General features: G+C 38.1%; 1 protein-coding gene across 7 annotated transcripts in view; it reads right to left on the reverse strand.

The window, feature by feature from the left end:
• RIMBP2 (RIMS binding protein 2) overlaps window positions 1–12697 on the reverse strand; it is a 57729-nt gene that overhangs the window by 15364 nt on the left and 29668 nt on the right. For 4 of the 7 annotated variants that reach the window (XM_075718377.1, XM_075718380.1, XM_075718379.1 and 1 more), the window contains 2 exons: window positions 9064–9222; window positions 3463–3580 (listed from right to left, as the gene is read on the reverse strand). In XM_075718377.1, coding sequence (XP_075574492.1) covers window positions 3463–3580; window positions 9064–9222 — 277 coding nt within the window. Of the gene's footprint in view, window positions 1–194; window positions 348–3462; window positions 3581–5302; window positions 6035–9063; window positions 9223–12697 lie in introns of all 7 variants that reach the window. The other 3 variants (XM_075718375.1, XM_075718376.1, XM_075718374.1) reach the window with 2 other exon arrangements.

Below are 12697 nucleotides of genomic sequence, written 5' to 3' on the forward strand. Positions count from 1 at the left end.
TTCAGGACAGAGGACTAAGGGCTCTTTGTCCCTTACAGCTGAGCTGGAGAGACTTACCTGAGAGCAGGCAGGACTTAAGAGCTAGTTCCCCTGGCATTCTGCATTGCATGCAATGTTGTCATACAGAAACCGCACTTGTTAACACGCAGCTCTAAAATGTGTCTGTCAGAAAGGATGAATAATGTTCGGCATACCGTATCTATATTCAGAGGCCATGGTACGCTGCTGAGGCCATTTCTTGTGTCCACCAATGCTGCGATAATAAGCTTCTTCTTTTACAGGTGAAATATTTCCCTCACTACCTGACCGAGACCGACCGCCTTCACTGTTACTGTCCATTGTAATTTCTATGGAGAAAAAGGGAATGATCTATTAAAACATATTGTAGAGTTGCCTTTGCGGAGGCTCCTGCGGGCAGGCTTTGCCTACCTTTTTTTCTGACTTGCATATAGTAGGAAGGCTAAACGCTGCATAAGCTTTGCCAGATGTCTCAGCCTCTAGAAACCCTTCTTACACAGGGGAATCACAGAAACATGTATCTCCTTTTTTTAAAGCATCTGAATTCTGTGCTTTTTAAAATTCATACAGTGTAAATATTGTTTGTTAGATCTTTGGATAGGAATCATCTTGTATTATGAGGTTTAAACAATCCTACCTGCCAGATCTGCAAGGTCAAGAGCACTGTAAACTGTGTTTCACCTTCTAAAGTATCAACCTAAAAACAAAAATTAATTAATTTACTTAAATCCTACCTGCAAGAAGATACTAATCCAAAGTATTTATAGATTAATGAAGAAATTACTTCAATGAATTTAAATCCTGGAACGTTTTGGAGAAAGGTTTTATCACTGGAATCCTAAGAACATTACAGTTTTGAAGGTCTTTCCCACTAATTTAACTTCCCAGAGCTGCGTTAAGGACCTTCCATCACTACAGTGACCCTTTAGCTGAATATCTCAGTGAAAACTCCAGGCATACATGTAAACGAATAAGCTGCTGCCAAGAAATTTGGAATCCACATTTTTGAGCTATATGCAGAGGCCAACAACAGTTTCATGTATTTAAGCAGTCTAAACTTTGATCAATCGTATTTACTTTCTTTTTTTCTTTTATCTTACTGTGCTTTTCACTTGGTGGAAGTGCATATCGTAATGACACAACTATAATAACTTCTTTCTTCAAAAACCGTACTTGCAGCCCTTATTCATGGGAAACTTCCTCTGTCAGTGGGAGTTCTGAACAGTGGGTTCAGGTTTGTACAATGCCCTACTATATGCGTTTGGATGCCTTACTTTTACCATATTTTATTTATCTGAACTCTTGATACATTTCATATCTTCTAGATTTTTTTTCCAGCAGGCTTACAGGAAGCAGCTTCTGTGCAGAGTTTTATCAAGTGTTTATATTTGCTTCACTTATCCTCACAGTGATTTATCATAGTGTGATGCTGAAAGCAAGAAATATTGCATACATATCTTTCAGCAATTTTAATCATTAGTCTTCTAGTCAGAAATTAGGGCTCTTGAACTCTAAACCACATAAGGCCTTTCAACAGCTTCACAGCAAATCATTTTTTTTGGTTAGATACTGTACATAACGCTCAGTAGTTTGCTTGCTACCAGCATTAGACAATACCGTAATTTATTCCTAATGGAACTTCCCCAAAGAGCATTTGTGGATTGTACATAATACAAAATACACTAATTCATTCTTTAAGTTGCCGTGAAAAAAAATAAAATCTGAGATTTTCTTTTCTATTTAATTATCTGTTTGAGCACAGATTGACTATCAGAAATTAATTTCTTTATCTGATTCCTAAGCTGTTGCTATTGAACTGCTAAACAGCCAAGTCATTGCTTAGCGGTTTCCATGTCCTAACTTTGTTGACAGAAAGCGAGCTCTGATAAATTTAATCACTTCCCTTATTTTTTAATTAAAATGAAAATTAAAAGGAAACTCAAAGGCTTATATTCAAACAAACCTGTCTACTCTCTCGCTATTCATAAAAAAATGTTTTAGCTGATAATATAAAGGAAAGAACTTAGATACAAAGCTTGCTTTAAGTAGTCCAAACATAAACCAGAAATCTTTACTCCTGAGAAAAAAAGGCTGCTTTCAGAGAAAAAGAAAAAGGACAAGAAAATCTAACAGTCTTCACACCATCTTCCCAAAGCTATTTGGTTCAGCTAACGATAACCTGCAACAGAAGCACAAGAGCTTCCCTGGAGCGGATTCTCCCCCCTACCATTTTCATAGCAGTGTAATTCCGTTGACATCTGTGAAGATTATCCTGGTCTACACCAGGATGTGGGATGAGAATCAGGCCTCTGAACAGCCATGCTATATTGAAGATACTACAAAAGTTTCACGTGTTACATGTGTGTGTGTTGTCTGATCTATGGGTTCAATAATAATAACTACTATCTACTAGATCGCAAAATAATTGTGCCCACTAGGGGGATTTTGCTTTTAATTTACAGAAAGGGCATTTTAGTGTGATTCTATGAAAAGGGAAAAATACTTAATATTTACAAATAAAAGCATTCCTTAATCATCAGTCTCTTTCTTTCTGATAATCTCCATTTCTGACGTCTCTTATTCACATAAATGTCAGGTGAGAATTGCCTGACACTGCTTCCTTCTCCTCTTGATGATGCCCACAGTATTCACAAATTAAAGTCCAGGTTAGGGACAGGAACTGGACCGACTTTACAACTTCATGGAGTAAAGTTCTGCTAATAGCTCACAGAACTCTTTCTGCATTTGTTTTGCACGTGTTTCCTGATTTTCAGTGTGAATGTTTCTTATTTGTCAGCACAGAGTGCAAGTTTTAACAGATATGTATTTGTCCATAGTGTCTCGATTCCATTATCTTTTCTGCACTACTTTTTGGATTTTCTGGTATGCACCAGCATATAGTTTAAGTCATAAGTAAACCCAAATAGGGATGATTCTGTAAGAAGTATCAAATCTAGTAAATATATGCAAATTCTACTAACTTGTTACATTTAACAGCTTCTATTTTGCCTGCTAAATTCCAAAAAGTAGTCAAGAAAATGGAAAGTGAATGCAAAATGATGGTTGATGAATGGAAAGATGGATGGCTGAATGGATGGCTGAATGGGTACATTTATTTTACTGATCATACAGTAGCCTGCCAGCATTATAATTGCTTCTTAGGTAAGATCTAACAGTATCTAAGCTTAACCAAGCTTAGAAAAGCTCCAACACCCACTAAATTCCATGGAAAGACTCCCAGTGATGTCAATGACTACTGATCCAGCCCCCTGTGAGACCCCAGTACGCTCATATTTAGATGGAGATGTTTTTAGATCCATTTCATCCCATTTAAACTAAGAATAACCATGGTTCAAGACAAGTGTCTGTCGTTTCTTTTTTAAGGACTGCCTTCCCAACTCTGAGGCTGCAAAGAACAGAAATGCACCAATCTGTCCAACTAACCAATGGAAGGGACCAACATTGGTCGAGACCTTTGTGGCACTGCACTGCCATGAGAGGACCTTCGCCCTGCATGCTCCGCCCTTTCAGGCCGTCCTGCAGATGATGGATTACCTAAAAGCTAAAAAACAACAACAGAAAAAACAGGTTTGTAAGTTACATGCATGGTAACATTATGGTTATATGGTTGGACATTAATCAGGTCAATCACATTTGGAAGCATAAGCTCTAAAGGCAACTAAACTTAGTTTTTAACTGAAAGGTTAGCTGAAGAGTAAATACTGTTGCCTGGTAAACCTGCAAAAGAAAAAATGGTTCCCTGATTTATGGCAGTTTTGTAACCAGCAGTCACACATCAGAACAAAAAGAAAAGAAAAGAATAATTTTTGAAATATTCTTTTGCCTTTGTTGTTGCTGCTAAGGTGACGTTATAATCTCCTGAAGAGTAGTACAACCAGTCATGAGAGCTGTGGAGATTGGACTGCACTGAAAAGGCAAGTCTTTTTTGCATTCAACTATACAGCTTTGTCTGGTTTGCAGCATGTGAACAAGTGTACATCCTTCTGTCTTTGAGCACGCTGCTTTTCTATAATGGCCTTCGGTTATTAAAGCCTTTTAAAGGTCATTGGGACACGTAGAAGGGCATGTAGACACACTTCATCTCACATCACAGCTGTCTCTTTCTGTTCACTACCCTTGCAGGAAATGTTGCTATTTTAATAACTAAATGGTACTATTTTAATGCTCTCTAGAGTTTCTCATGCAGTCATTGAGATTAATACAGCTTGGGCACTAATTTTAATGGGAGAAAATTTTAAGGATCATTTCAGCATAAACTGCTAGGCTAGAAGAGCAGGCAGCTGATTTCTACTCTTACATGAAACACGTTAGATTTGAGGTTTCCACTCTGGACTGTTGCAGACTGAGAGGGTAAAGAACTTGCTTTGGTCTGTAGGGAGCAGGGAAGCCTACGGATGCATCTATCAAGGCGTGGAGACTCTGCTAGAGATTAATGGACAGAAACGCAAACAGGCAAGATCACGCAGAGGCATCCTTGAAAGATATGGAATGGCCCTGGCCTCTCCCTTTGGAAGAAGCTGTTTGCCCGCATTCTCATGCAGAGATGCAGTCTGCAACTTCAAAGGCAAGAAGAGATGGTCTAAAAAGGAAGGCAGAGTAGTGACAGTGCACAGATAAGGTAGAAAATGGAAATATGATGAAACCCGTGACTCCATAAATCTGGGTCACTGTCACACGGGGGGAGAATCTTGATTCTTGTCCGGAGATGTTTCATGATAAAGACCATATCCTGAAAATTCTGGGAATGAGGTGAATAAAAGCAACATGATTAAATGAATTCCTCAACATTTAAAAAGAAAAAAACAAACCAAAACAGAACTGATGAAAAAAAGACTGATGAAATATTCTTCCAGTTAAAATGCAGCTTTTTTTTAAAGCAACATTTAGATGGGCAAAAAAAAAGAAAAACAATCTTTTGGAAAAATTATAGTTCAGCTAACCCTTAATTAAAATTTAGATTCAGTTGTCCTTTAATAAAAGCAGCCATTATTGTAATTTGTTCTGTGGGGAAAATCATTGTAAAGCAAATTAAACTGATTTCAGCATGACACAAAAGAGGATTGTAAAGGAAAATGCAGAATAATAAACAAAAATGAATGGGGAGGGGAAAAAAAGGGGGGGAAATTGTAGCAGATCAGTCCAAAGGATGGACTCTAAAAATTAAGTCAGAAAAAAAATAAAAAGGGAAAAAAAAAAAGAACAAAAGAAAGAAAAGAGACTGATTTGGCAAGCAGATGTTAGAAGGAAGATTTATTTCACACACCAGAGAGTCTTCTGCATCTCTGTGGGATGGCTTTGCAAGTAGACCAGCTGCCCTAGAGTCAGCCATTTTTAAGTCGGTCTTCCAGCCTCCCTGAACATCTTCATTAGACAAATTATCTGTTCTATTACATTTCTGAGTCTCATACTTTCTCTCGTAACTGGGCTTGACCTGTTCACTCCTGGGCTCTACAAAGAAAGGAGCCAGGTCACCAAAATCTTCTTCGATGCTGGTTTGTCTGGTTAAAGTTTTCCTGCGAGCAAGCAATGGCCTCATGCTTTTCCTGCAGGAACAGTTAGCAGTCTCTGCACAACAGCTAGATGCAACGTTGGCAGAAACTGAATCGCAAGTATATCTGAAATTAAAACGAGATTCTTCTTCTTCACTTCCACAGTCTAGTCCACTGTCTGGGCTTCTCGATAAGGATCGGCTATATTTACATCCTTTGTCGTCTGCAGCAAAATCCTCCATGCCTGAAATTCTGTGCTTGGCTGGGTACCAGAAGTTGTGCTGCTGGTCTTGATTGTAGGGCCTAGGTGGTCTAGAGTCTCTAGCTACAGTGGGATTCTTTTTATAGGGCATACCTAAACCCTGCTTGTACAGCAGTTCAGAGTATTCACCATCCTCTTCAGCTACTTCTGGAATACTGAAAAGCTTTTTACTGTGATGTATCTGCTGTGAAAAGTCAGGCTGTTCCAAAAAAGTGGCTTCAGTGGTCTTATTCTTATCGCACTCCTTAAGATTATGTAATGTTAAAAACCAGACAGGGAACAAATAGCGTGTGACAAAAATAAAATGGGAGGGAAAAGGGAAAAGAAAAGAAAAATAAAGACAGAATTAGTTTTAGAGCAATGGCAAACATAAGACATGCAGCTTATTTAGTGAAAAGGATGTCGCGCTTTGAATGAGAATCTGTGAAAAATAAAGACATGATTAAGAAGTTGCTGGGTGTCAGATACAACATGAAAGGTCAGTACAAACAACTGAGTGATGCTCTTAACGAGAATAAACCCATGCATTTAAAACAAAGCAATAAAAGCTGCATACAGGTTCCAGCATGGTGAATGAGAATGGCATTAAAACACAGCACTAACGCTTAGTATGTTCCTTGCCCCATGCCAAATTGCTATTTAATTTTGCTTTATAACCAGAACCCATATCTGAGAATGAAAATTCTGTTCTAGCAAGCTTTCTTGCTTTGCATCTGTTAAAGCACCCTATATGAGTAGCAAATACTCCTAAATCTCCTGCCAGAGGAGAGCTGTTCTGCAGACATCATTAAAGGAGCTCTAGTTTCCTTTGTAAAATTGTAAAAAAAAGGCACCATTTTGAAAGCTTGGCTTCCACAGAAAGAACCCTGGGAAGCAGGCTGCTCTTTGATGTCACTTGGTCTGCACTGTCATCAAATCTCTCATCATAATCTGGCACCTGCTTGATAAAACCAATATTTGAAAATCAGCCTATTAGCAGAAGTAAGTAAAAGTGTCTGTTTATACCAGAAGCAGGTAAAGACTATCCCAGCCTGGATAAAGTAAGCATTCCGAACACGAAAGATACATTTTGTAATTTTTCTATTACGTTTACACAAAACACAGGTTGGTGTGACAGAAGAATCCTATGCAGAATCTTTGTTGGACTCTGAGAAGAGACAAGAGAATAATGATGCAGGAGGTGTTGGGTTTGCTTGACGTGGTTTATAGATTCTACATCATGGAGGTCACCTCTCCTTGTACTTTACTCGATGCCCAGATCAGGTAGGTCTCTGGACGCAACAGCGCACATAAATAACGACAGGATCACCCTGGAGACTTTGGCAATACCTCTCTCTGAGCGTGTTAAACTTAACTGGGGTTTGGATGTCTTCCCCTTTCAGGCATTAGGAACTTTCTAAGTTACTTTATGGCTCTGTTTCACCTGTTTTCATTCATTTTTAAAATGTGTGTCACACTTGGGCAACTTTTGAGACAAGCTGCTATAAAAGTGGAAAAAAGTCAATAAATATGAACAAGGATAGTTTTGATTGGAGCTCAAATATCCCACATTTTAGAATGCTCAGATCAGATGAGTGAGCTGAATCTTCCCTTGATCACCCATGTCAGCCTTTGTTTTAGGGAACCGTTGGAGAGAATAATAATCTCCCAATAAAGCAAATATATATCTGCATGTAAAATGTTTTCTTGTTACTTGGGGGCATCTATTAACTCAGGAGAGGATACTCAATTACAGCTGCAAGGGCATGGCTGGCATACTTTCAGATGCAAGAGAAACAGGAATCTGCTTACGCTATGGAAAATTCAGTAAACATGTTTTTCCTTTTTTTGTTAATTACTGATGTTGCGAAGTGAAACTGGATCTAGTGAAAGAGGGGGAAATTATCGAGCACTTGGGATCAGAATCTGACCTGCATTTTATATCAGAAAACTTATCAGCGTGGTGGGCTGTATTCTCCGAATGAGAGTCAGACATGCGTGAGCCCTTCCCCGGGCAGTACTCACCTACTGAATTCCACTTCTGCAGAACAAGTCAACCAACTGTACCCCTCACATACACTACTACACCGAGAGAAGTACGCCTGCAGACTTTAACCAGCCTAAAATCATCTACACCAATTAAGGGTCTGAACCTTTCTTTTTAAATATCAACACTGTCAATACTAATTTAAGACCAAGAAGTAAATATACTTTCTGATGCATAAAGAACAAGAACAGTCTAGGGATAATTCACTTTTTCCCAGAGGAAAGGGACACAAGCAGCATGCAGAAGGATTTCAGTTTCAACCTTTATGTTAGCAGAATAATATAAACACTGATTATTTTTTCTTTTGAGAAAGTACCTGTCTCATTCCAGATAGTATCAGAATAAAAGGACTGAATTTATAGTACATGAAAGCAGTTACAAGAATGGTCAAAAATCTTGTATGCATGAGAAAATAGCATTGTTTATTATTTAAATAACAGCATATTGGAAGAAAAACCAACCTGTGGGTTTCCTTATCATTCAGGTTATCCAACTTTCTAAGAAAACACAATTTAGTGTAATTGCTAGACACATAAAAAGCAAATACAATTTACAGGTACAAATATACTATGGGAAATAATATTCTGTACCGGTAGGTTCAACATACTATGTATGCTTTAATTGCTATACTAAAGTTGTCTTTCATGACGAATATTCCTGTGCAGAGTTAAAGCAATATTTCTGATAGGTATTTCCTACTATCTCTGGTGATTCCTTTAGTAATTCGAGCACGAGGATTTCTGATAATGCATTTGTCAAACAAAGCTGACCCAACTCCCTGTCTTACAAGCACGCTTTAAAGCCTGTGGAAGAGATGGGACTAGCACTGGAAACATGGACAAATTACTCAGATGTGAAAACCTTAAGTTGTTGTTTTTCTATATGTGTGTATGTTTATATAAATCTCCTTGCTCAGAAACAACTCATCTCAGTAGCACATGTAGTATATTGTCGTATAGACATGGGGAACATCCCCAGATATAGAACAGAAATTGCAACTTCAACAATTACATATAGGAAAGTAGTCAATTAGTTAAAAAATTAGCTATCAAATAATGCAAAGAAAAAAAGTCATAACTGTATTAAAGTGGCCTTGACATCGTAAACGATGTTCACCCCAGTTCTAGGTCTATACAACAGTGTGAATTTTAATGGTCTGCACAATCCATAATTGACTAAAAGAAAAGCTTTGAAGGAAGAATCAAAATACGGAGGTACTCCGAAGGTTTCTCTGCAGTGACACTTACCTTAAGCGCATTGTGTGAGGTCACACTGACTCGTCGCCTTCCTCCATCCTCCAGCTGCATTTCGGAGTACAGCTCTTCCTCGTCTTCTTCCATAATATCAGACAAGTCAGAACCTCTGCTGCTTTCTGTATGGTACTCTTCACCATGGCAATAGTGAGGCTAATTGACAGGGTGAGAGAGAAAAATCTTTACTGACTGTGAAGCTGAAATTCCTTGTATAACACCAACGGCTACTAGAGCATTTCCTAGGTTTGAATATCCCACTAATAACCACATATAAATTACATCAAGTGGCTTGCTGCTCTGTTCTAGTGATCATGTATAATTTTTTTTGCCCACTTATGCTCCCAATTCAAGAAATCCAATCTTAATCCCATAGGTGATACAAAAAAGGATGTCTGCATTCACAGCACCAAATCTAGTTTTAGTCTTGATTAAATTCCCTTGATTTAAAGAGGTTCTTCATGCATCAGTGGACTTGCTGACCGAATTGTAAAAGCCCTAGGATAATTCACATATCATCTGTTCTTCACAGCTGTTTGTTACATCACATCGTAATTTAAAAGTGATCAGCATTTAATTCTTGCAGGATGTTACCATCGTTGTATGATATAGCTAGCTGATGGAATTTGAAGCTTTCATTCTCTTAAACGTTGTAGCAACAGAGTGGCTAAAACCTTAATTGTCTTTTAAAATTATTCCAAATATTTCAAGTTCCTACAAGTTTCCAATTAGTTGGAACATAAGAAGGAAAAAGTATGTCCTACTGAACTGCTAATGTTGAATAGGAGTGGCCTCTGTTAAACATCACACCTAACAAATCAGGTCATAAACCAAACTTAATGTATTTCCAAGGACAAATTTTCAAATGGCGTCATCTGACTGTCAGATTGCAATAGAGTATTTGAAGAATCAAATATTTTAGAAGTATTAGAATGCTAGAAATTAATGCTTTCCTTCCCCCTGCAATACTAATGAAGAAATAATTTCTGTGGTACCAGATCAATTCCCATAGCTATGTAACACATTGATATCAATCGGTCCCAGCGATGAGAAGAAAATGCCTACAATGAGCAATTTCTCCAAAGTAGAGATGGATTTGCCCTCCAAATACAATAGACAATTTCTCCTCTTTTAATTCTTTGTTCTGGAGCTAAAAAGATGGTAGGGTGAAGCCTTCAGTGGTAATTCTCAGTGCCAAGCTTACAAACGTTTTCAGATCCTTCAGATGCATTATATTAGGATCATCTTCGAAAAAAAGCCACTGCAGTTTCACAATGGTTTTGGTTCCTTTTTGAAGTTAAAAGATCAGATTGTATTGTAATGCTTCATTTTTCACATCTAAACTTTGTGGCTCTTATACTAAATTTTATTATTTCATCAGTTCCATTCCAGCAGAATCTTGGTCCTGTTTTTCATAGACACTCACTCCCGCACTCCTGTTCTCAGCTGTATTCCAACAGACTCGGGGGCTGCACTGGCACAGTACTACAAAACTTGCCCAACCAAGTGCAGAATGCCCTGTCGATTAGCAAAGGCCAGTGCGGCTGGAATAACGCCCCGATTGCTTGGGCAGTCAGGCTGGACAGACCTAGCAAACTGTCTCCAAGGCTTATCCATTGTGGGTCTAATAACAGGAGTGCCTTGCTAAACAGCCACTCAATTATTTAAATAAATCTGGTTCGAGCACTACATTAATGGAGGTATAAAAGGTAACGAGGAGATATTATATAAGCAATAATTAGGCAATTCTGCTTGCAGTCAATTAACTCTGTATGTAACAGGGCATGCATACTCCACCTTCGATAACTGGGTGCATTTATACGTGTGGATTTCCAGTGAAACCTCTGTGGCCATATATTCCATAAACTTGGAGTTGTTATTTCATGTGTTTTCTAGCACTGCCTTTCCTGCAAATGTCCCAAGTTGTCTCTGAATTTCAGGGCTATCTCTGATACTTACTTCCCTTGTCCTTATTATCTATTTACAGAGCAAATCAACAGCTGGCAGAAAACAGTATCTTCAGACATTTTTGTGACAAAAGAAACAATTATTATTATTGCCGCTTTAGTCTTGGTTCACAGGCCCACTGACCCAGATCCTCAGAGGTATTGAGATATTTAGATGCATGAATACTTGTGAGGATCTGGGCAAGAAAGACTAACTTTCTAAGTCTAAGTTCACAAAGAAAATCTATGAGAGACTGATATTGCAGCACTGTTTCAGAATTGTGATCCATGCCACCCTTCCTGTGAGGCATTTTAAACTGGGGAGTTTAACTCAATATCTCTTCCTACAAAATACAATGCAACAGGCATGAAGGATTTCCATTCGTAGCCATTTCTAACGCTCATAAAAACTTTGATGAAAAAAACATTGATGTTACTTGCATTTGCTTGCAGGTTTTTTTACTCTTATCTATGGAGTAAGGCAAGTCAAGTGATAGAAAGCCGAAGACCTTTGATGGGCAATTGGCATACAGAATAGCGCTTGCTTCTGGTAGATACCAGCAGCACATGAACGTTATAATGAAATTAGCAAACTAATAATTTCTTATGGAGAAACCCACCACGGATTAGGTTTCTCCAATTTTCTCCAATTATTTCTTCACTAACAAACCAAGCGGTAAAAGTGATCATCTTTCATAAACAATGCAAATGAGCAATTAAACTACAAATAGGTATGTCTCTGAAGCTATAAATTAAACATTTAATAATCAATTTACACTTGGCACACTGCAGCTGTTTTGCCAGACATAATTTAACTGCTCTTTTTTAAAGTGCATTTTTTGACATAGTGCTTTAAAGCAATGAAGAATTCTTTCAGCCTTACATGGAAACTAAATTTGGAACCTAAGCAGATCTGAGAATACTTGTGGCCAGAGAGATTTCAAATCTAGCTTTGGGGATGCTCCTAGTAGATAACAGAGCTTAATCTTTTTAGGCTTCAAGGAACAGAACTTCAAGGGTTCCCAGCCTTCCAATGTTCATATCCAAACTCTTCTATTTTGTAGAGCTTGGTAAAGCAGACACACTCCAAACTACCCTTTAATGATCTGAGGCAGTAAGTCCACATGGAGCAGCAACTTTGTGCTCACATGGTAGTACCCCCGAGTTTATTTACTAAGGTTAAATATGAAGTATGGTTATCAGAAAAATGAAGTTGATTTTGGTCCCTTACAAACACTCTAAACTTTTTACACTGGGCCTTCTTAATAAGATCACTGGTGCTGTTAGAAAATCTTGGCCTCTCTGTGTCCAGAATAATTTTAATTGTATACAGAGGTACAGATGTATCTCACCCACAAGGAACTTTTGTAGGCACAGCATGATTGCATGTATTCTAAAAACGGGAACCACTGTATGTGAAGATGGAACCAAATTAAACCCTGAAGCCACATATTTAGAACACTGGAAATTTGGAGCAGTTTATACATTTATAAATGCTTGAACTTCTATAATAAATGGAACCAAAATTCCAGAAAGTCTCAGAACTAGTATCAGAAGGAATGCTGTTGCTTGGACCCTTCAACATGGGAGGTCAGATGTCTGGCTAACAAGATCATTGATCATGCTAAGACATAAGAAAATATCTCTTTGCTAGAATTTACATCTCTCTTGAAAGTAATGTAATA

The sequence above is a fragment of the Pelecanus crispus genome, chromosome 11 (assembly GCF_030463565.1).
Source record: "Pelecanus crispus isolate bPelCri1 chromosome 11, bPelCri1.pri, whole genome shotgun sequence".
NCBI lineage: Eukaryota > Metazoa > Chordata > Aves > Pelecaniformes > Pelecanidae > Pelecanus > Pelecanus crispus.